At 42.5% G+C, this 26202-nt stretch overlaps 1 protein-coding gene across 1 annotated transcript in view; it reads right to left on the reverse strand.

Moving 5' to 3' along the window:
• jmjd1cb (jumonji domain containing 1Cb) overlaps positions 1 to 26202 on the reverse strand; it is a 118309-nt gene that overhangs the window by 62336 nt on the left and 29771 nt on the right. The window contains exon 2 of the mRNA XM_034860104.1: positions 2917 to 3114. Coding sequence (XP_034715995.1) covers positions 2917 to 3114 — 198 coding nt within the window. The remainder of the gene's footprint in view (positions 1 to 2916; positions 3115 to 26202) is intronic.

The raw sequence follows: 26202 nt of genomic DNA on the forward strand, positions 1-26202 counted from the left end.
GAGAGAGAGAGAGAGTTGCTGTTGTTGAAGCTGCCTGTGTAAGCCCGGCATCAAGTTCAGTGAGACTATATTCTGTGTTGTAGTTTTATCAAAGTGTGTGGTGGACTGCCATTTCTCACCAATCACGGGGACCCCAAAAGGCTCATTCAGAGTCAGGAAAACCCGCTGTAATGGTAAATGTGTAACATTGGATTATGATTAGTGGTTAGTATATTACATTTGTGGCCATATCAATTCATAAAAGTATTCACTCACTGATCCAATATTTCCATTAACACCAGTCGCAGAACTGACGAAGATTGAGACTCTTTGAGTCTCACTGTTATTCATTAAAATGTAAAGCCTTTTCACTGCATCTTGAGGCTTACGGCTTCATTTTCCACTTGTATGTGTGTTTGATTGTGGGTCTGTACTCAAATGTTTTTTGATGCTGTTGCTATGACAACTGGGGGAGGAGGGGCGGACATGAGTGGAAAATAAACAGGAGGAGGAGGAGTCAGACAGAGAAAAACAACCAGAAAAAAAAAAACTGTGTGTGTGGAAGTCTTTGAACTCGTATCCCCCCATGCGTGTGCCAGATGGTGCTGTGCACACTGCTATTACATAATCAAAACAGTGAATCACATTGCCATGCAGCCACTGCCGGGCATACACACAGGGAAAAAAACAAAACATGCCCACAGTCTTAAACTAAATGCCATCAATGTCAAACATTTATGAACAGATTTAGACACAAATAACATTTAGCAACAAATATGAGTTGACTGCGACAGACAAACACACATCCACACTGTTTCAGCATGAGCATGTGGGACCGGGCCACTGTCGTCTGAAGTGTGTGTGATGTAATGTGTGCGTGAGAAGTGTGACATACAGATGACTACAAAAACACCACAAGAACAACACTGGCACCACACCAAAGCATGTGTGGATGTGTGTGTGGTAACAGAGACACAGAGCAGTCACAGCATCAGAACGCACGCACAAACACACACACAAACACACACACACACGTACACACACACACACAGAGAGAGTGGGCATTCCTATTCCTACAAGGGCTTGTCCTTTAATTGGTTACGTGTTTTAAAAATAAAATTCCAATATTGTGTTGCTGTATTGCGTTACGTGCCTCTGCCAATTAGACAATGTTACTCCAGTTACACCCACTTCCTGTTCCCATGGTGAAACGCACAAAATGGCCACCCCGCCACGGTCATGCCCTATGACGGGAAGTTTACCTTTTAATAACATTTCATCTTTAAGGTCTTATGGTGGCACAGACCATGTTAGAAGTTGATCAGATGAAATCTCTAGGAGTTAAAGTACGACAAGTGGAAATGGCCAAAACCGCTCAAATTTCAAACTTTCAATTCAAAATGGCAGACCTCCTGTTGCATTTAGGGTATGGATCCAATGAGCGGTTTTGTACGTCTAGACATGTTACATATGTTTACCAAGTTTCATAAGGCTACATTAAACGCACTGCAGGGGCTCAGCTTTTTAAAGGTTTTTTAACTTTGTAGAGTGCGCTAGTGAGCCATTTTTGTGCGCCTACTACCAAAACCCTTAAAATACGTACATTTTCTCCAGGCTTGATGCAAACGCCAATTTTGGTGAGTCTGTGAGTATGTTAAGCCGGTATGTTAACTGCTGGCACTGTCAGACAATATGATAAAAGGTATACATACTATATAGTCCATTCATAACATCAATGCTTTAGGGAAGCCCTGGCTGGCTGCATTCATTCACAAAATGTTGTCAATAGTCACTGGTCAGACAGGCCAGTAAAAACGCAGGTCTTTGTGTTTATTTTGAATGCCTGCAGCAAGTTTTGGGGAAAGGCAACCTGACGTCACCCTGGAGTGGACAATCATGTAACCAGAGATCAGACTTGTATATCCGTATCGCGGCGTGCGAGGTCCGTTAACGTTACAGAAAACATCAAACATCAAACATCACTGCCTCTATTGCTGCCACAGAAAAGATTCAAACGCTATGAAGGTAACAAAAAAACAAGGTGACTGTTGTCCTGCAACAACGTAACAAAGTCGCTTCAACTCTCGCTTCCCACCCCCGGTATTCGGTACAGCCCTAAAATTAAACCGATTACCACATGCCAGCCTTGACTGAGACACAGTAAGGTATCCACAGTAAGCGTCTTCGATGGGTATAGTCAGTGTTCCTGAAAACAAAGCTACTTGAGGCAAACATTTTCAGTATCACAGATGCAGATGAATTAGTCACAAAGCGCCATGGCTGATGAAAAACTGGAAAAGCATGTCAATGTTCCAATCAAAGCACTTCACAATGAGGAAGATGATGGTGGCCTTCACAAGTCCAACACAGAACAGCTGGGGCTACAACTCAGTAACCACGTCAACCATTACAGCAATAGCCACATAGGACAAATGAATGGAACTTAAAGAAGAATACGGCTGGGTATGGTTCAAAATGTTTTGATATCAGTACCGATACCATTACCGGGACTTCGATACTGGTGACTGAGTCCCCCCTGAGTCTATTTACTCTATCTGTAAAGTGTCTCGAGATAACTGTTGTTATGATTTGATACTATGAATAAAATTGAATCGACACCAATTTTATAAAACAGAAACAAATTACAACATTAAGCCACAAATCCCTTTATTGATTTTTTCCAGCTCCTACTACGTGAGATTTTCCCGCGGGTCTCTTGAAGCATGCTGATTGGCTCACTGGTGCTGATGAGACTATCCCCTTGGGTATTGAATGACGAGGGATTTTTTGATACTTGATACTTTACAGGCAATTTGGTACCCAGGCCTGCTGATGAATGATCCTGCGGCTTTATATTTAGATGAAGAGAAGTGGGGTCATATGGCTGACTGTTTCTATTTTTGTGTCCAGCCTATGAATAGAAAGTAAAGGTCTTACCAGGGCAGGCCACTGTACGTGTTTGGCCTTGGTTCCTTGCAGCACGCCTCCTGCTCCTCCACCTGCTCCCGCTCCTCCGGCTCCCTCCTTCCTCTTGGCCCAGACCAGCTGGTGCTCCAGCAGAAACAGCTGGAAATCCTCAAAGACCTTCACCCACTCTCTGTTCTCCCACTCCTGGTCGTCAAACTCCACGTATGCCTACAAACCACACAGAGAGACGACTTTCAACAACAACATCACATACCCAACCAATTATGAGGGCAGTTTGGTTTTGCATTTAAAATGTGCTCTAAAAGATGTCACGCAAACAGCAAACATGCTAGCTACCTGCCTGTCCCCTGAACACACTGTAAAAACATCTCACTATCTGCTAGCTGCCTGTCCCCTGAACACACTGTAAAAACATCTCTTCCCTCTCTGCTAGCTGCCTGTACCCTGAACACACTGTAAAAAACATCTCACTATCTGCTAGCTGCATGTCCCCTGAACACACTGTAAAAACATCTCACTATCTGCTAGCTGCCTGTCCCCTGGACACACTGTAAAAACATCTCACTATCTGCTAGCTGCCTGTCCCCTGAACACACTGTAAAAAAACATCTCACTATCTGCCTGTCCCCTGAACACACTGTAAAAACATCTCCTCACTATCTGCTAACTGCCTGTCCCCTGAATACACTGTAAAAACATCTCCTCACCATCTGCTAGCTGCCTGTCCCCTGAACACACTGTAAAAAACATTTCACTATCTGCTAGATGCCTGTCCACTGAACACACTGTAAAAACATCTCCTCACCATCTGCTAGCTGCCTGTCCCCTGAACACACTGTAAAAAAACATCTCACCTGGGTTCAACCTGCCTAGCGGGACATAGTTTAGACTGATAAGACAGATGCATTTTTACATTAGAATTTTTCTATGTGCAGGTTGGAGAAGGAGAAGAAATCAGAGAATCCCTGTACACCTTGTATTTCAAAAAATGAAAGTCTTCAGAAGTATGCACATTCACACGTGTATAAAACCACACAGAACTGGTGGGTACTTTTACTATACACAACACATTTGTGATCGCATATAAACAACAACAAAATAAGTTGTGGATGTGTGAGTAAACCACCAGCAGCTGTTTGATAATAGCTGATAAATATTGAATGCGGTAAACGCAGCACAACATATTCATTTTTTAACCGAAATGTAGTCGTGTACATGTAACTAAAGGAGCATTATTATTAAATATAGAAATATTAGCCAGGCTGTTGCAGGTTTCCTTTTGTGTGTGCATGAAAAAGGTTGTGTGTGTGTGTGTGTATGCGCATCTTCTTTCCTTCATCTCCTCATGTTATCGTCACTCTCTCCTGTGATCCTCATCCTCCCTGTTCCCTCATTCTATATAACTCACCCCTCCCCCAGTCACCCAGAGACAGGAAGAGGGAGCAACGAGTGCATCTCACCTCAGCCTGCCTCCCACCCTCCCACCCCTCTCCCACAATGCACTACTGCAGTCACCAGAGTGATCACTCGCTGCCAGCTACCTCAGTCTGTCCTCCTTTGTTTCGTGCCTATATGTTTATTATCCCTCATGTCATTACACATCTCGGTCATATATATAAAGTGGAAATTTCAAAATAAAGGCGCATCTTAAAGATGACGATATGTATTGTATATATGTATAAATTCACTTTGTGTGGATAATATGATATCGTTGGGGATTGAACCATGACTGATGCGTCGTTACACCCCTCTTTCGGTTATATCAATCCAGGACACTCGTCTATGTGCCCTTATCTGATCTGATCTATCACTCTCACGTGCTCCGCCATCCTTTCATCTCTAATGCATTCCAGACAACAACGGTTGACCTCTATCGGTCGCTGCCTCCGTCTCTGTTTCAGTTCAGCCGAGTGTCATTAACACTTGTCATCACTTCACTTTTTATTTTAAAGTTTCGTTTGGGGTCTTTTTTAGGCCTTTATTTAAATAGGACAGCTGAAGGGGGGGGGGGGGGGGGGGGGGGGGGGGGGGGGGGGGGGGGGGGGGGGGGGGGGGGGGGGGGGGAGTCAAAGGTGACACAGCGTAATGTCATTTAGGGGCACAACTAGCAACTGTTTTCATTAATGACTCATGAACTGTATTTGGTGATGATTTCTTTCTCATTAGTTAATTTATTTTACTGTCCATACTAGTATAAATATAGTTTTTTATTCATTTGCTCTTCATCAAGTTAACTGAGTAATAAACTAATTGCTTCAACACCAATGTCATTACAATGATCTACGACTAAATCTAAATCTAAGACGATATATAGTCTCACATCGCGATATTGATACAACATCAATACATTGCCCAGCCCTAATTTCGGAAAAACAAAATCCCGCTTAAAAGGCTTGAAAACTAAATTAAATGTGGGAGAAATGCTATTTAAGCTGCTGATGATGAGTCCCTCTAAGTTACAGAAAACCACTGAACTGTGTGCGTGTATGTGTGTGTGTTTTGTCCCAACTAGCATTATTGCCACAACGAAACAGCATCCACACAAACAGAGGCGCTCTTGCATATGCATATTTTCATATCATGCCCAGCCTGTATTTCAGCGCAGGCCATTAAAACTCAAGCGGACTAACTGCTGCCCGTTGGCCCGGGGCCCAACAACAGGCCGTGTGGGGGACAGAGACGTATAGCGCTGAGCTGAGTCGGCCAACGCTGATTAAAAGAACATAAAACAACAAATGTATCATCATCCCCTGACACCCCTACTATGAAACACATGACAAAAATGACGCTGTATTCTTTTTCTAAAAAATCTGCATAGACAGTCACCATCATTGTCAGTGCAAATAGTGTGTCACGAAAAAATGGGATAGTAAAATATGTTTTGTTTTTTTCGCGGCTGGTACTTTTCTGAATGTCTTAGCCATAGTGGCAGGTGGACAGAAAATAATAATTCCCATCCCTAAAAGGAACATTTGAACTCCCCTGAGTGGATTATTATGGTAGCAAGAATTTAACGGATCGGTGCTTATAGCTAAAAATACATTTGTAAAAATATATATATGTTTCTGGTTTTCATGTTTACAGTTGATTAAGGAGAAACAATGGGACCAGTAGAACTGAAATGTTCACAATCCTCCCTGATAATGAGACTTGTGGTGAAATAATAAACTGTTTTTATTTTATAGATTCCCCTTTCATAAATATAGACATATTCATAGATCTCAAAGGTACAGAGCAACACTATGGCTCTTTAACCGAGTTTTTGGAGCACTTTCTGTAAAAAAGAAATAAAATAATTTAAATAATTAAGCTATCTGCTGCGGCTGAAAAAGCTCACAGAGTGACCCCTTTCCCATTGAAACACTGTTTTCACATTCTCATTTGATACGTTGTTATTATATATTGTTATTATATAAAAAACATCCACTTTAGGGCTAGTACATATGTTAGAAGGTGACACCATGATGATAAATAATCACATACTGAATAACCAAATTGGTGTTATTTTGTACAAGAGTGATCAAAATACAGTCCCAAATAATACCCTATCCACAAATCATCTCTTTATCTCCTAAATATCTTTTAATATAGGTAATTTATCAGTTTCACCATGATTAAAAGTCTTCTTCAGTTCAGGTTACTCTGACCCATTAAATTCAATGAAAACCAGCTTCATTAACCCCCGTGTTTTCATCCCCGTCGACCTGCAATTTTGTTGTTCTTTTCTACACTTTTCTCAACGTTTTTGTCATTTGTATTACTATTTTTTGTCACTTTTTTAACTATGTTTTAGTAAAAAAAAAAAAAAAAAACATTTTTGATGTTTCTTTTGTCACTATTCTGATTTTCTTGGTCACTTTTCAGCATATCAATATAAAAAAAAAATATATGTTTTTGTTAATTTTTTCCTGCGTTTTTGTAGTTTGTTTCCAAGATTTGTCACTTTTTCAAACGTTCTGTTGTCATAGTAGTCAAATTTGACCCGAGGCGACAGGAGGGTTAAGATTCAAATATGAATTGTGTGTGTCAGGCACAAAAAGATCCACGATGACTGGGAGAGTGAGACATTCCTGTCAAACCTGTTGCGTCAATCAGTGTATGCGCGTGTGTGTGTGTGTGTGTGTGTGTGTGTGTGTGTGTGTACTGTAGTAGCAGCAGCTGTGTGACAAGTCTTGATTCTTTCGAGCTATCAATCCACAGACCTCAGGCTGAGTTATGTGCTGTGGATCTCTGATCGTTAAACACAAACAACACACCACACACATGGTTTAAAATACATGCGTCTGTGCTTGTGTGTTCCTAAATCTTTGTCTCTGCTGCGTGTCTCTGGCAACTGTACAGATCATCATTTATTCATCTGAAGTATAGATGATGACCACATGCTGTACAGTACTGTACACATGGTTGATTAGGGATGCAATGAGAAGTGAAGAACAGTATAGATTCTGTCCCGCTGTCGTGCGATCCAGTGTGCGATCCATCTGCGTGCACTGATTACGATCAGCAACTGCAGTCGGTCTACACGCACACACACACACACACACACACACGCGCACACACACCCACACACAGAGTACACTGAGTATTCAGTCGGAAAAAACATACACATGAAAAGAATGAGAAAACTCTGTTGCTATAGTAACGGGAGGCAGCAGTGAGCATTGGTCACACACACACACACACACACACACACACACACGTATAGAAGCAGTAGGCTTCTATCAGCCACAGTGAGGAGCAGAAATGAGAGCTAGAGAGAACAAAGGAGCGCCGGTGCCATACATGAAACACTGTACGCCATCTGATATTTTCAGTATCAGCTCTCATTATCACTACAGGTGGTGTGTCACTCTGTTTGTATGGCCTGCGCATGGCACCAATAGAAGACACTGGTCTACAGACAAGACTGAAGCTGACTACAGATTCAGGTCCTCCAACACAAGCCTATTCCCTACTGTGTGATCTGTGTGAGGCTGAATCATTCAGGAGCCCAGCGCCAGGCAGGGCCCCCAGAGAGGCCTGTTAATTTGGGGCCCAGAATGTCATCTCATTGATATCAAGTATTAAACAGTGTCCGCAGCATCAAATAGCATGAACCGCTACTGTTAAGGATGGCTTCTATCGAGTTGGCAGTAGCTGCAAATTGATGAGATGTCAAGTATTAAATATCACCAGCTATTTTTGTGGGGGGAGTACTCAGTCCATAGGGAGTTGGGTTGCGAACCGGATGGTCGCAGGTCCAAGTCCCCGTTTGGACCAAAGTACGGTGGAGTGTGGACTTGCAACTGCAGACATGCCAGTTTACCTCCTGGGCACTGCCAAGGTGCTCTTGAGCAAGGCACCAAATCCCCCTCAATCGCTCAGGGTGCTGGTCCAGCACTGGCAGGCCCCTCACTCTGACATCTCCCTGAAGTCAGTTAGGAGTCAGTCAGTTGGTCAGTTAGTCCGTGTATGTGTATGTGTATGTGTGTGCATGCATTTCACACACACACACACACACACACACACACACACACACACACACACACACACACACACTATGCTTGTTACACACACAGCGACGCACACTGTGCTTGTTACACACACACTTTGCCTGTTACACACACAGGGACACACACTATGCCTGTTAGCACTGTGTTGTTGTTGATGCTATTGCAGCACATTGGCCCACTGAATGAAAAATGTAACCAAAAGGAAAGAACACACTTCAATGCATAATAATAGTGCCCACGAGTATAAAGTCATGTCCAAAGCAACTACTCAACTGTGAAATGCTATGATGACTTTGTTTCCAGCCATTCACTTAAAATGGAGCTGAGAGTCAGCTGACTGCTTCTTTCAGTTTTGTACATCTAAAGACCTTAAGTGAAGCCATGAACAGCTGATACAAGGCCAGAGAAGTGCACAAGAAGTGCCCTGTCATTGCGTACGTGATGTGTGTCTGGTGTGTGTATGTATCCTAGTGTAGTGTTGTCTATGACCGTTTTTGCATGTTCATGTACACTATATAACTGCATCCATGAGTGAATGTGTGTTTTGCAGTGCAGCGGCGTGTAATCTGCCCATCACTAACAGCTTTCTGGCTGGCCGCACTGGAGGCTGCTGGCAGCCAATGAGCACAAAGCATGAAAGCAAACAGCCAATGGATATAGAGCAACGCAATCTGCCTTTTAAATGGAGCGCCGGAGAAAGCTGGGAAAAAAACACACGCCTACACAGATTAAAGTGTGTTTGAAGCACAACTCTCCATCTGTGTACTGAGCTTTCTTTACATCTGGATTTGCATGATAAAAGTGAAAAAAAAGTGTGTTGACCTTCTTTATGTTTTATATTTAATTTTTTTATTGAGAGTGACCAAGATGTCAATGGTAAATGAATCAGGTCACAAGCCCCACTTTCATTCTGCAGCAATGAAGTTGTGTTTTGACTCCAATAAACGCCTTTAATAAGGTTTTTTAACAACCCTTCTCCTTGTCTCTGTCACTCTCTCTCTGTCAGTCTATCTGTCCATCAACCCCAGTTTTGTCCTGTTAGTCCCACGCACACACACACACACACAACTCTAGCCTGTTCCCCAAAAGCTCTAATCTGATTTATTGAGCTTGACTGGACAGAAAACATGTAGACTAGCCAGGGTAAAAAGACTCCTTTATCCCCTCTACCTCTCTAGACCTTCACAAGGGAACTTAAGTCAAGATCTCAGCCGCTGCTGCTTTGACTTGTCTTTTTAAGTCTACCCAGAACTTTATGAAAGTGCAATACAAAATCACTGGAGTGTCCCTTTGGCCGGCACAAACCTTCTGTAGCATTTTTCTCCTGCATGTACTGGAACAGCAAGTGTGACTTTGACAATGCAAGGGTGCCTGAGCGGCAAAGAACTCCAATACAACAAGCGTGGAGCCGTCAAGAGTGTTTTTGTACGGAAACAAGGAGTGCGTTTGTGAGAGAAACTGACACAAGTGCAGCGATAACGCCAGCAGCTGGGCCTGAAGAAGACAAGTCCCTCTTGTTCTCATGTGAATAGCCAAAAGCACAGACCTGCAGATCCTGAAAGGAGTAAATTATTCAGAGAAAAGGAGAGTGGACGATAAGGAGGATGACTGAAGACGACCAAACAATAAGCTAAGTATGTAACAAAAGATAAAGAAGGAGGAAACTGAACTCAGGAAGATTGTCTTTTGAAGAAAAAAAAGGAGAAAAGGATGAAAAAATTATAAATGAATGAAAGAAAGAGCAATAAAAACAGAGGATAGACGTGATTCTGGGGCAGGAAACCGCAAAGAGAAGAGAAAGATGAAATGATTAGGAGGAAGCATCCCCAGTGAAAAATTGAGCACAAAGAAGACAAAGTGATAAGGGGAAGGATGAAACTGAACTGAAGGAATGAATGGAAGGAAAGGGAAGAGATGGGAGGAGTGGGATATCAAAATCAAAGAGGAATGAAGATGAGAGCATCATAAAAAAAAAGTGTCAAATACAACTAAGAGCAAAAAGGGATTAGAGCAGAAAACAGGAGGATGGAAAAGAAGAACAGCAGAAGAAACTAAGGGACTCGCCCAGCACAATGGCAACCAGGTTGACATCGCCGTAACCAAGGCTCCCTTTCCCTGACAACGGACCAAATGCTTCTGCTGCTTTCTACTGCTACAGAATATCAATCAGCAGAGGAGAGGGAGAGCGAGAGAAAGAGAGAGAGAGAGAGAGAGAGAGAGAGAGAGAGACACACACACAGACTGATAGAGATGGTCCCCCAAAGGTACATAAATATATGAAGCAGCTTTCTGAGTCAAACAATTAGACAGAGACAGAGAGAGACAGAGACACAGAGAGAGAGAGACAGAGAGAGAGAAAGAGAGAGAGAAAGAAATCTCATCATGCAAAAAGAAATTCAAGTAGGGCCGCTATGGGCAAAGACACGTTTGATGTTCCCTCCTTATACAAAACACAGGGACTTGGAGAGATACTGTGTGTGTGTGTGTGTGTGTGTGTGTGTGTGTGTGTGTGTGTGTGTGTGTGTGTGTGTGTGTGTGTGTGTGTGTGTGTGTGTGGTTTCATTACCAGAGAAATTGCTACAAGGTAGAATGGCAGGGCAATTGCTCAATGAGAAGAAATGCAGATGAATGAGGACAAAGGGAGCTGGAGAGGTAGAGAGAAAGAGAAAGAGGGATGAGAAAGGGATGGAGGAGCATTAAGACGGATGGCAATCTTGGCTGGAAGGATAGTCATGCATGATTAGATGGAAGGTGAATGGACCATGCTGTGGATGTCCCAGTGCAACTGCTCCTGCATCCAACCACACCAGCTGCCTTGTGTTTTTTCAGCCATTCTACTCCTCACTGAGTACACCAATATTCCACTATTATTGGGAATATGACAATATTCCCAAATTGAAATGGGTCACATAAACAGCATATTTCGTTTGGACATTCCAAATAAGGCATTTTTCCGAATTTAGCATTTACTGATTAAGACGTGATTCATGACGGTATTACTAAGGTTTTAGAGGCAATCTTTGGAAATTAATTCAGCGTTTTTGGAATGTAAGCGTCTCAGTTGGGGGGTTTATCCCGTTTATGGTCAGCTCGGTGTGATGTTGTACAGAAACCAACTAGCCAACAGTTTGCAAGGTAAGCGAGTTATGATGCATGCGTTAGAGATGCATGCCCAAAGGGAAAAGAAGGAGAAACATGATTAAAGCCTTGGATATTAACAGGTTGTCGTATAAGGTACATCACAATTCCGACCTTTTCCTATTTATTTTTGGGGCATTTTTAGGCCTTTATTGATTGGAGAGAGAGGTGGAAGGACATGCAGCAAAGGGCCGCAGTAAACCTCTATATCTGGGCGCCCAATACCGACCTTTTCAAGAAGGTGGGTGAAAGATGGAGGCTGTGTTCGTGTGGTTGAGCAAGTCTGCCACCGGTGGAAAAATTGGGGGGAAAATCCTATTTTGCACGGCTACATGTAAACGGTAATATTAGTGGAATATTCACATTCCTTAGCCATGTTAACAGCTTAGACGGAAAATTGTCTTTTTCGGAATAAGGGCAACAAGCGGAATATTATGTGCATGTTCAGTAAGCCGTGTTAAGACTGCAAGAATCCAGATTGAAAAATCCCAAATTTCCTCTTTAAAGCTTCAACACAACTGAGCGCTAGAACATAGAGAGGGGAGAAGAGTGGCTGTGTTGTGGATGCTCCCTGGGTTGTAAGTAACGGGAAGGAGAGAGACAGAATAAGAGAGCACATGAGCTGAAGTAATACCCAATGACAGCATGAAGAGACGCCCTCTCTTCTACAAGGTCATCTCTCTCTCTCTCTCTCTCTCTCCGTCTTTCTCTACCTCTCTGTCAAACCCACACGGGAACCAGAGCTGACACAAGATGGCAAGAAGGACAGGAAGTGTGGAGACGTGGGGCAAGAGTATGGAGAGTTGAAAGAATGGATGTGTGAAGGAGAGAGAAGAGCAAAAACACCTGGCAGACACAGAAAAGAAAAAAAAAAGAGATAAAAAAGGCGGAGAGCAAGGAGAAAGAGAGAGAGGCAAAGTAAACAGCCTTGAGCAGAGTGATGTGACCCAGCTTCCCCACTCCTAGAAGGATGTGTGGGCCCAGGAGGGAGGAGGGAGAGGAGGAGAGGAAAAGGAAAAGGCACAACCAAAAATAGCACTGTGTTGTTGTTGATGCAATACAGGGAAAACACTTACTCAAACACTTCCTTCTGCACCACCGATTTCAGGCTGAAATCGGTTGTTATCTTTAATGCGCTTCCTCATTTTGTACTTCATTGCATTAGCTCTGCAATTTTGCCCAATGCAAAAATATGGCTATCACATGCCATTAGACACAACATATTTAGATATCAAAGTAAACAAAGATGATAAGAGTAAAAAATGAATCTCACACACTCACATTTGCTCAATGAAATGCATCCTTATCAGTTTGAAATATTTAACTTAACGTTACTTGGCTGGTCCAAAATAGTTTTATGCAGACCCACAACAACAACACCAACAACGAAGTGCAACTGCCTGACGAATACCCGAGCCAGATCATCTCTGCTGTAGTTCCTCCTGGAGACGTTAATCTTTTAAAAACAGCTGACAAAAATATGTGATTTCATTCTTACAGAAGGTTCAGTGATTTCACAAAACAGCTGATCACTGTAGTTTCTAACAGCATCACCCAAACGCGATGAAACGGGGCATTTGTCGGGGACTATTTTCAGTGGCGGATTGATCTGCAGTTGGTGCTTGAGTGAGTATTTGGGGCAACAGGACGGCGTATGTGGGATGGAGTGAAAATAACCATGCAGTGTGTGTGTTCATGGTAATGAAGGAACATGTCCCCCAGTGCATCAGTGTGTAATCCACTGATTCCTACATGTTTGACCCAAGTCTGTTCACCGACTTACAGACTTAGACTGTGGCCAAATCCAATTTGTTTCTTAGGTCCTGCCTCCAGGGCTGTCTGCTCATCATTTGTAAGTGATCAGAGCCGATCCGTTTGTTCGGGCATTATTAGCCTGCTAATCAGCCCTGTCTGCAGGAGAAGTTGGGCCGTATCCAAATTTTGATACCTCCTCCCTGTTTTACCGCGGTATATCTATTAACGTGACTAATTAAAAATGATGAGTAAGGCTCAGACGGCGTCACCAAACGGTCGGCTTGTGCCTACAGCGTTCAAAAACTGAATACCAAACATTAATACTGAAACACCTCTCCCTTCTCATTAGGGAGGAACCCCAAATGCTGCCAAACTGCAGAACTCCTGCTCTCCTTCCAGACCAGATCTGTCCCTCTCTCTCTCTCTCTCTCTCTCTCTCTCTTAAGCATTTCAAGGCATTAAATAAATGATATTTAATATTTAATTATTGTCTCCTCTATATACTGTGGCTTGAGAAAGTTTACACATCCGAGCTAAAGTTGATTAAACAGAGGAAAAAATAAAAACGTCTCTTGAAAATGTATCATAATGCCTTAATTATAGAAAATTAGGAAAATCTAACCTACTAAGGACACCAATTTTCTTTGTGAATGAACAATGTATTCGCCCATTCTTCCTTCCAAAAGTCTTCCAGTTCTTTGAGATTTCTGGGCTTGTCACGCACTGCTCTTTTAAGGTCTATCCATAGATTTTCAATTATGTTGAGGTCAGGAGATTGTGAAGGCCATGGCAAAACCTTAAGTTTATGCCTCTTGATGTTATCCACTGTGGATTCTGAGGTGTGTTTAGGATCAATATCTATTTGTGGAAGCCAGCCTTTCTCTTACTTCAGTATTTTTTACAGATGGCATCAAGCTAGCATCCAAAATTTGCTAAAATTTGCGCTGATTTTTGTGGTGAGGACGTAGAAGAGGTTTTCTTCTGATGACACTTCCATGAAGTCCATATTTGTACGATTATCTCTATATAGTGGAATGGTGTACCACAACTCCAGTGTCTGCCAGGTCTGTCTGGATGGATCGTGCAGTCAAACGTGGGTTTGGACTTGCTTTTCTCACAATCCTGCGAGCTGTTCTGTCTGATAGTTTTCTTGGTCTTCCAGATCTTGCTTTAACTTCCACTGTTCCTGATGACGGACATTTCTTAATTACATTCCAAACAGAGGATATTGGTATCTGAAAACCCTTTGCTATCTGCTTATAGCCTTCTCCTGCTTTCTGAGCGTCAACTATTTTCACTTTCAGTTTTCTAGACAACTGCTTAGAAGAAGCCATGGTGCCGATTGTTGGGGCAAGGTCAGATGAGTCCGGGCATTTAAAACCTTAACATTGACATCACCTGGTCTTTCCAGACAATGATTGACAACAATCCATGACGCTGTCAGGTCTCAGCTTTCCAAAGGAGGCGGTGCATGCTTTAAACTCTGCAGGATGCCCAAACTTTTGCAGACGCCATTATTTTGTTTTCTGTTAATTAAGTGTTAAGTGTAAATGATGGAAATAAAATCGTACTTTTTGTGATATATTATACGAATGTCTAATCTGTCATTTGATGCCTTTTGGAGATTTTTCCATATTTTCTTGGCTTCTTTATGCACATTAATACAGATTTTTACCTGGGGTGCCCAAACTTTCAAGCCCCAATGTATATGAGATGCCAGTTTGAACAGCATTAGTCAGATTAGGATCTGAGGTCACAACATTCAATTACACCGCAGTGGAAATCAGAATCTAACAATATCAACCCTGCTCTATTATACGGAATGCTGTAGAGAATACCGAAGAAGTCATCTGATGGAAACCAAAATATACAAAGTGCTGAATATTCAGCAGAAGGCGAGGACACACAGTGGAAGCAAAACAAAGGCATGCTTTTCTTTCTTCTCTGCCAGTTTTTCTTCCTCCCTACTTTTTCCTTTTTTTCCCTCCTCTCTCACCCCATCCCTCCTGATAATGCCGCTCTAATAATAGCCGAGTTGCATCAAGACAATCGTTCGGTGGAATCTAGGGCAGCCGCTGCAGAGGCAGTATGGGAAAATCCCTCCCGTCTTCTCCAGCTTGCATGCCTGCCTGCCCGCCTGCCTGCCTGCGGACTGTGAACGCACATGTGTGTGTTGGCATTTAATCCATCCTGCACAGGAAGATACAGACAGATGACTTATGACTGTGTAAACCTACAAAACTGATCCTCAGATTGGGCACAGCGGGATGGTTTTTTTTTAACAGTTGTTTATTAACCCTTGTGTTGGCCTCCCGTGAATTAAACCCTTTTTTAACACTTTTCTCAACATTTCCTTTGCTTTTTTCCACTACCATCGGTATACTGTACACACCATTTACACCAACTTATTACCACTACTAGTGTTTTACACTTGTTTTTTTCAATTCTGTGGACAACAAACCTGATTTGTATGAAGTTACATCAGATTTTTGTGTTAGAAAAGCTGAAATTATCTAGACTAATAGTTAAGATCAGAGGAAGAATTTGCTATTGATTGATTGATTTTTTTTCTGATTCTGGAACCTCCAGGTTGTTTTTGGGCAACTGTGTTGAAAGCAACCCATATTTCTGATATAGAAACTTTAAAAACAGGGTCACGTTTGACTCAAAGACAACAGGAGGGTTACATTTACTTGGCAGCCTCTCCAACATGTTATTCTGTATCAGTCAGTAGGAGCACCAATATGTGTAGAGTCCTTCATAGGAACAGTGTGCCTGGATTCAACACGGTGTTAAAATACTACAGGAAGAAGCAGAAGAACAAGGTAACTTACTTTGCTAAAACACCCATATCAGGGTGTTTCACGTGTACATGTACATATCCCAAACTGCTCGGTACAGGATGCTTGGTTCAGATCTCAGTACGTCCTATGGATCCAATAATTAGGGCTTTAACGGTTGGTGTACGGTCCATCTACGGTGTGTAGATTGATGCACGCAATGCTGAGCCAAAGGTAACAAGCGCGAGTTCTGCCTGGAAACTTCAAGCCGCACGCCATTAGCAACATTACATATAGCAAACATAACACGCAGATGTTGTCACACTGGGGCAATTTAAACACTGGAGTTGGGGAAAAAAGTCCTGTGTGATCCAGGTTAGCTAAAACACAGCAGAGAGAGAGTTGTGTATGACATGAGGACGGTGTGTCAGAATCTTTCCAAAATGTGTGAGAGCAAGTGACAATATCAGAGCCTTCCGGACATTTCTGTCCTAAAATTGAATGTATACCCAGGGAGTGATGTTTTCCTTGTTTTCTGTAGATATAGTAAATGTAGAGAAGCCATTGCTTGACACCTTACACCTGACATTTAATTCACATTTGATATTTTAAAAGATTTTAGATATTGACCTTTTTTTTGTTACCAAAAGCTTCTTTGGAACTATCTGGCCACAACATCAACGTGTTGATGTCATGGTTAATTCATGGGACATCCAAGATGGATGGTACATAGACATTATCGCCAGGATTAAAGCAATGGAAGAATAGAGTACTGGAGAACCATACACCTTAGTGTGTGTACAGTAAACTATCTATTACATTGATAGGGTTGTGTGTTCACGTCTCGTATTTTTTGGTCTATTGACCATTTTTTCGGATGTTACTTAATGTCTAGAGGCCAAACTTCAGCGGCTATCAGCTGGGAAGTGACAGTTGTGAAACACTTTACAGTGGGACAGTGACCTCATACTGATAGTAATAGTAAATAAGGAGAAGTGGAGCTTTAGCTGTCTAGCAGTGACATGCTATGTTCCCACTTGGTGTCTTTTTTGACAAGAAAAAGTTGACCATGGCGCGGTTGTAGTGAAAAGAAAGGTGGCAGCGTTTTCATTCCAAAGAAGCAGCCGAGAGCGTCTTTCGTTGCTATAACAACAGCTATTGCTACAGTAGCTTAGCTAGAGTGATATGTGGAGTGGCTAGAGAAAGAACAGAGAGCGAGCGAGCGAGCGACGTGCTGATGTTACATAAAACAAAGCGGTGGAGCAAGCTAGAGAAGGCACAGAGAGAGGGAGAAAGAGAGAAAGAGGTGCTAACGTTACATAAAACAAAGCAAGTTTTTTTTAATTTTTTTTATTAATTCAGGACAATGCACATCGATGAACATGCACAACAGTACACGTAAATGTGCCAGATTGTAGCCCGAGGGCTAATTTCCATCTGCAGTCCAATAGTTGGGGGCACCTGGTACTTATGGCCCCTGTATTTTAAAAAAGATTTATTTATTTATTTATAACATATTATTCATTCACAAGGAAAATTGTTCTTTAAAGTTTTGATTTTCCTTGATTTTTTTAAAATTAAGGCATAAAGATCCATTTCCAAAAGATATTTTTTATTCCATTTTTAATCAACTTTAGCATGGGTGTGTAAACTTTCTCAAGCCACTGTATATAGTAGACATGGATTAACTATTAATTGCCTTAAAATGCTTATGTGTGGTTGCCATCATGTCACAGCGTGGGTGGGGGAGAAAGAGAGAGAGAGAGAGAGAGAGAGAGAGAGAGAGAGAGATGCTAACGTTACATATAACAAAGCAAGTTGGGGCACCTGGTCATACCGTTTTAACTCGCCGTGCTCCAACTCCATTTTTTATTGTTGTTATGGCAACGACAGGGTTGGCTACTCCGCTTGTCATTGGTCAGCTGTCTAAAAAAGCGCTCGACGCTTTCCCCCAGAGAAGTTGAACTTTTTTCAACTTCAAAAAGACGCTCCAAGCTGCAAAAAAAATCAGGGGCGGTGTTAAAAAAAAGCGCACATAATAGCAATGTTAACAGAAATGATATTTGATGATAGCTATCTGTTCAGAAAAAAAGTCCAGCACAACAGTCTTCTAATCAGCTATGGCCTGCTAATTAAATTGCCATTGAGTCAACAGGTCAGTCGTTCCCAACCTGGGAGTTGCAACCCAAGGGTCCTAACATAAATGTGAGGGGTCACAAGATGAAGGAAAAGTATTTTAGAATTTTATTTCCCTGGATTTGGACATTCTGACCATTGCTTTATGCATTAGGCTTACTGCAGCTATGAACCTCAGATGCCAACAAACAGCCTTTTATCGGGCCATTTCGCCAGCACACACAAGTAGGGCTAAGTGCAATTTTTAGTCTAAATCATAGCTGACAATGTTGACAAGATAAGTGCAGGTGTAGTCTGCCAATTTAGTTAGCTGTACCTAATTCTTGTTAAAACAAGTGTTCTCAAAACAAGAACTTGTGGTCTACTTTAGGCATACCTGTAGTGCCTGGCTCGGCAGCTCTGTGAACTTTGAATGACAACAGGGACTAATAAATGACACGCATGCACACACACGCACACACACACACACACACACACACACATAAACATCCACAAACACCAAGGCTAGTCAGATTACCAGCATGTGAGTACTTTGGGATGTTCTGTCAGGCCAACGGAAGGAACAGAGCAGGGCTGGGTCCAACTACTGATTCATGTGACTTCACCAAGACTCAAGTGTGTGTGTGTGTGTGTGTGTGTGTGTGTGTGTGTGTGTGTGTGTGTGTGTGTGTGTGTGTGTGTGTGTGTGTGTGTGTGTGTGTGTGTGTGATTTTTAAGAAAGAGAGCTTGAAGGACAGAGCGAGGCCTTTGGGCAGAAATGTTACACGCACACACACAGAATGAGCTCTGGGGTTGGTGAACAAAGAAGACCTCTATTTGTGCGAGCATGCAAAAGTAGGTCTGCACTGGGTTTGGAGATCTATAAGAATGTGTGTGTGTGTGTGTGTGTGTGTGTGTGTGTGTGTGTGTGTGTGGTGCGTGTGTGTGTTGCAGAAGACAAATGGTCGCTGACATCTCAGACTATTACAGAGGAACAGCCTGGTACAGCGGGGTGGTGGGGGCTTACTCCTAATTTTCACCGGTTGCAGAACGTATGCGGATCGACTCGGCCAACACGAATCAGGTCCGGATTTGTTGCAGAACGGCTGCGGCCATGACTGACTGCTGAAGCACCCACGAGATCTCGCAAATTCACGTAGAATAGAAACCACATAACCAACGACAGTTTGATTCCATCCAGAGGAGTAGAGGGGAAAACCCTCTGTGCTGTGTTTTCAAGGTGGAGCGCAGGGAAATACGTTCCTGAATTGCTGAAGAAGCAAAAATAGAAGCTCTGGGTATCTGGTCCGGAGGGCTGGGGATCGCCGGAGCTGGGACCGAGTCGGGACGCAGCCACTCAGCAGTCAGTGGATATACACTCATCGACTTTAATGGAAACCTAATGACTCCGCCGCCGTTCCGGAGCGGGTCCGCAGCCGTTCTGCAACCGGTGGAAATTAGCAGTCAGTTTACTCCTTCACCACATATACAACGCCACACCTCTACCAGGTAACTTACGTAATCATGTCACACACACACACACACCTTTATTAGCTGCTCTCTCTCTCTGTGGGTCTCTGAGAATACTGTTTCCATACCAACGATTTCCTGTCAACTGCTTTTTAGATTGAGGTTGCCATTCACAAATCAACACAAAACAGCAGGAACATGCATTAATCGTACGACCCATCAGCTTTATGCAATATCTGCCGAGCAGCATTTAATAGTTTTTGAAGAAGTTGTTGTTTCCTGAGGAGAGTGCTTGCAACTTTGTCAAAAAAGGGACTGCATGCCAGTCAGACGCCTGCAACTGCAAATAAAGCTGCAGCAATTAGTTGATTAATTGATCTCCAATAAGAAAGAAATGACACATGATTAACAGTTTTAGTAACAATTATGTGACTAAATCATTGCTGCTTGATGAGTGGAATCTGCTGTGCATCCCAAAGGCAACACCAGCCGTTTTAAACAAGAAAAGAAAATACAGTGGCGTAGACGTATCTGATGGGAGTGATCACTCTCTCCTCTAACTGCTCCCTGAGGTGTTTGGGGGTGTGTGTGTGTGTGTGTGTGTGGAAGGATTCCAGTGTTACCTGTCTGAAACCTGACTCCACCCACACACCCACAGACGCTTCCACAAGCCAGGCGAGTTGAACAACTTGTTTCCAGAGGCTGTTATTTTAGTGGCATTAATTACTGTGAATGAATTGGCACAGGACACACACGCACACGCGCATGCACGCACACACACACACCGACTCCTGTTTCAGCGCTAGACAAACGACTGAAGGCACTTGGGAAAATTGGATTGCCTGTTAGTACCCCCTTTCATCCTCTTCCCTCTTGCTCTTTCTCTTCTTTACCTCTATCCCGTCTCGCTATCTTTTCTTCTTCCCTCCATCTCTTCAGTTAGTACAAGGCGTCAGACACACATTCCAACTGAGTGAGGAGATTTTATATAGTAAGTACCTCTAAGAGAATACCACAGAATACTGTCAACAGAGATGAGATCTAGTTTATGACACAACAGCCGTGAAAATTAAAGTTTACTACTTGTCATCATGTGACCAAAGTATGGAGCTTAAGCACATGACAACTGAGCTAACTGACTAACTGAGCTAAGTTATTGCGCTGGTCCCTAAACCTCTCCAAACCTCATTATCCAAAGATATAGTCCCTCTGGATGGTATTTCCCTTGTCTCCAGCACTACAGTCAGAAATCTTGGACTTCTTTTTGATCAGGATATATCCTTTAACACCCACTTAAAACAAACGTCAACAACAGCATTTTTTCACCTTCGTAACATTGCCAAAATGAGGCAAACACTAGTCAATTTATTTGTTTATTATACTGTAATTCCTTATTATCAGGATGTTCAAATAAGTCCCTTAAGACTCTCCAGCTGATCCAGATTGCTGCAGCGCGTGTTCCGACAAGAACTAAGAATAGAGATCATATTTCCCCTGTATTAGCTTCTCTGCATTGACTTCCTGTAAAAACCAGGATTGAAATCCTTCTCCTGACCTCCAAAGCTCTAAATGGTCAAGCACCATCATATCTTAAAGGGCTCTTAGTGCCTTATTGTTCCACTAGAGCACTGTGCTCCCTGAATTCAGAACAACTGTGGTTCCTAGAGTTCGTAAAAGTAGAACGAATTGTCAACCTTTGTGAACTCACCAAACAAGACCCAATGCAAATCCGGAGGAGGAAATGGAAGTGGATAGAGCACACACTCAGAAAAAAGAAATCAATAACTAAACAGGCGCCGACATGGACCCCATAGGGCAGGAGGAAGAGAGGCAGACCGAGAACCTCCTGGAGAAGAACCACAGAACAGGAGATGAAGAAAGAAGGGCCGACGTGGCAACATCTGGAGCAGAGGTCCCAAGATTGGATAGGATATAAGAGCTTCCTTGATAGCCGATGTTCCTATGAGAATTTAAAAGGCCTGAGTAAGTAAGTAAAGCGTGATTTATGCTTCTGGATTAAATCGAAGTTGGGTCTACACAGTACGCACGTAGGTACTTGGAGGCAAGCACCCTACGCCGTAGCCTCACGTGTACCTCTCGAAAAATGTAACTACACGTCGCGGCGACCCAAGTCGCTCAGCCGTGGGCTGGTAGCGCTGCATTTCCCCGACTCATGTCCTGGTTCTCCTTCTCCATAAACAGCATGAACTCAAGGAGAGAGTTAACTTGTCCTGCTACGGCTTTCCCACCGTGGTCAGAAAGCACCGGGGAGACACTCTAAAGTGGCTACTCGCTCCGAAGGTAATTGCTGCCTCTCTCTCACTTACTGTACCACACACCTCACCAAGAGATCGATGCACACACCAATGCACGAGTATAAACTTAAATTCTGACATACAGTATGTATGGTTAAATACTGACATATGTTTATATACACATGTATACACACACATATACATATTGACATAGATATATATATATATATATATATACAAATACATACATACATACATGTATACACTATATATATATATACACACACACACACACACAGTATATACACACACACACACACATATATATATATATATAAATACATATACATACACATACTGTATATACAGTATACACATGTTTACACATACATATATACACACATACACATATACTGTTTATACACATACACACAAATACTGTACATACACATACAGTATACACACATATATACATACAGTATACACTCACACACAGACACACACACACACACACAGAGTGCAAATATTGAGGATTTCTCACAAACTGCACCAAGTTTGTGAATCGAACCATATTAGGTTGTACGCGCAACCATTTCATCAGAACCACTGTGTGTAAATGCTAGAGAGCCAGGCATGTAGAACAATGAGGGGGAGTAATGTGAAGCACATTCGCGGCTTTGGATCTGCATTCACAACAACATCTGGTCGAGTATTCACAGCTGAATGTCTCACACTGAGCGAACAGCAAGCAGACACCACATCAGTATTCCCCTCCTCTGTAATTCTCTCCCACAGTCTTCCTCTAATCAATAATTTACATTGTTCTATGAGAGACAAGGTCATATGTCTATTCACACAAACACACACACAGAGACACACGCTAACACCGGCTTCTGCCTCACTGCCTGACTTTAAGTCGGATCTTAAAGGAAAGAGGGTTAAATACTTAAAGACAAGTTATAAGCTACTCCATTTGGTATCTGTGTTCAAACACATAAGCCATTGGATTCCAGATATAAAGTGTCATGGTATTAGTTACTATGTATTTATTGTGTTGTAAACTTAGATCAAGCTTTGTGTGAGGGTTTTAGTGTGATAATAGCAAGTACATTGTTTCATCCAAACAGGAACTAGTTCATAATTCAGCCACGCCATTGCAAAGGGCAATAATTACAGTTAGGACAAAAGTTGTTTTTAATCGAATAATGTATATGTTTATTATGCCAATTAGAAATAACTTTATACAACACAAGAAGATTTTTTAAATCCTTTTTTTAAGAAAGAAAAAGCATGACTATAGCAAACCCCTAACTCTTGCATTTATAAGAGTGTAGCAGTGTACTCAGGGCTTTAAATTATGGCAACAATCAGCCAAACTATGGGTATTTATGACTGGTGAGTTACTTAACTTGACTATTTACTTTGGCAGGTCACCAGTGTGTGTGTGTGTGTGTGTGTGTCTGTGTGTGTGTGTGTGTGTGTGTGTGTGTGTGTGTGTGTGTGTGTGTGTGTGTGTGTGTGTGTGTGTGTGTGTGTGTGCGCGCTGAAGGGTGAACATATCTGATAATAGTGGCACTCAGCTGGTTCAGACCCCATGGGGAGTCTAGCTTGTGAATGAACCCAGTGACACCACTGTTAGGACTATTAGTGGTCCACAATGAGCCTTTCTTTTTAAGGCCTTGCAAGCAGGTTAAGGCCACGTCCACAAAAACAATATTTTCGTCCCCGTCTTTCCTGGAATCTTTTTTAAGAATATTTGCGTCCAAACGGATCCATTTGTACATGATTCAACACGCTGCTACAGATATTCATCAACAAACCGAGAAGAAGAGGCGAAGCATGCACATAAAGCTTTCATGCTGTACACAAAACAGACAGTATATGTTGCCATAGTAACCCTAATTACTCAACGTCTCGTCCAGCAGGAACACAAGCATGTAGTCCGCCATTGCGGTTTTTATGAGACGTCGTCACGGAATAAGAGGTCAAAGGCTAGAGGTGTGGATGACCCCTTTAATCAACACGTGAATAATAAAACCAAATACAGCCTATTCATTTAGTAGTTTCCATAAATGAAGGATGAAGCCATTGCCCTGGGTACAGTAGCTGGCTCTCACTTGGTCTATCACACATCTATTCCTCCCAGCAGCGAGCATCTGGTACCTGTGACACCTTTATACACAACATACTGGAGACTCGCTGCATTTGCACATCTAAGATAGCCTTTATTGTGGCCTTTTTTATTGTCAATCAACCTAGAGATATTTCAGCGAGCTTCCAGTCTCACATTTCAAATGATAGATGAACCACAAACCAAGGACCTAAAAGGGCGTGTTTGCGAATGCAGTTGATAACTAGCTTGATAATGACGGCAGAACACCCTTTCAGTAACTGTCGATCCGTAGTATAGTTCCACTGACCCGGCTGCTCGGTCCTCAATAACACATGCACATAACTATGGTTGTCGGGTTAATATGATTTATTCATTTATTGGTAATTTTTTTCATTATGCTACCTTTTGAAATATGGCACGAAATAAGAAGTGCGAATTAGGCATGTTTCCATCAACTGGATCTAAATAATAATCTATATGTAAACTGTACTTGAGGTCATTTCACTGTGCTCAAAGTAAAGAGTCATTTTAAAGCGTCATTACCTGCCAATTCTGATGTTGCGGATAGAACCGTCTCATTGAAACGTATATGCACGTAAGGAAAGCACTTAGACACAAAGAAGGTTAACCACAATCACTGTCAACTGTCCATTTACTGACAGTTCTCCAACCAGCCACACTCGGTGTGCGTTTCTCTCCATCTCCGTTGGTGACGGTGAAGGGGAAACCAGCGGTCCTAAAACAAAGAGCATGGAAGGACCGGAAGGACTGAGGATACAGATCAAGTCTGCAAGCAGTTCATAGAGCATCCATTTAATAGCCTGACATCGCCAGACCAAATTGCCTCTGCAAATTATTCTAGAAACTCTCAGGTCATTTTCCATTTCCGGGGGCGTTATCAACTAGCGTAGACCAAAATGCATCTGAACGCCATTAGATAGACCTGGAAACCAATCATAGCCAAATGTTGCGTAGCGTTGAGACAAATGTAAACATGCTACTAGGGTTGGGTACAGAACTCAGTGCCAACGTGGCATCTGTTCCTATACAACCGGTATCCGGTGCCTCATTTCGGTGTCCTCTGGGGCTCGGAGACGGACGTTACAGGCAACAGAAGCCTCACTGCACATGGTGCTGGTTATCATTACAGTTGCCAGCAGGTAACGTTAGCCTAGCGTTAGCTAGTAGCCGGCTTAAGCACAAGGAAACGGTCTAACGTCTGGCTGTATTTTCCTCAAAAGATTTCCAAGGGACGGGCAACAGTCTGCAGCTAAAAACAGCGCTTATTCCATTTTTTATATATTTATTCCATTTTAAATAAATTATTTAAATGTAAACACATGGCCTTAGTAATTAACAAGCCGATCTTTCATTTTGACTTTAAGTATCAGTTCAGGCCCTGTTTTAAAAGTATTGCTTTAGCACCAGTATCAGATGCAGCCATCTTGGTTGAAAAGACAAACCAGAAAGAACTGACGGAAACCGTGGCAACAGGAATTTTCCCTTTCTGCAACAGTGAATACACGTATGTGAAATCTCTAAATAATTATAAAAAGGTGATAGAGCTTGAAGAATTTCCAAGAACCTTCCAATGTAAATGGACTGTATTTAATTTAATAATCTTAACGACTACTCAAAGCGCTTTTACATAGTACAGGAACCATTCACATTGCACATGCCACCTGCTCATCAGATACACACTCACACACATTTACACACCACTGGAACAGCATCGGGGACAACTCTGGGTTCAGTGTCTTGCCCAAGGACACTTGGACATGGTACTGCAGGGCCCCTTATGTATCTACGGGTATAGTCTTGTTTATTTATGGGACAGGTCTAGACTTCTAGATTTGAATTCCCCCTGCAGCTCGGTCTGGAAACCGGCACCTTTAATTCTCCTGCTTCAGTTCGCTATTTGGCGGGAACCAATCACACGCTGGCTTCCTGGTGCGCTATTGGCGGATTTGACTCGATGATGATGATAGAGAAGCGACCAGGCAGCTTCTTGTTTACATTCAACATAGTGGCCACCAAAGCGCAGAAACCCGTTGGTGTGGCTGTTGCTTCTACGTCACCCGGATTGTCACCCGGTCTGATTGGTTGAAGGACTATCCAATTGCGTACAGAGTCATTTGAACTAAGCCCGTTGGTCCCGCCTCTTGTGCAGTAGAAAG

This window comes from Etheostoma cragini, chromosome 21 (genome assembly GCF_013103735.1).
Source record: "Etheostoma cragini isolate CJK2018 chromosome 21, CSU_Ecrag_1.0, whole genome shotgun sequence".
In the NCBI taxonomy this organism is placed as follows: domain Eukaryota; kingdom Metazoa; phylum Chordata; class Actinopteri; order Perciformes; family Percidae; genus Etheostoma; species Etheostoma cragini.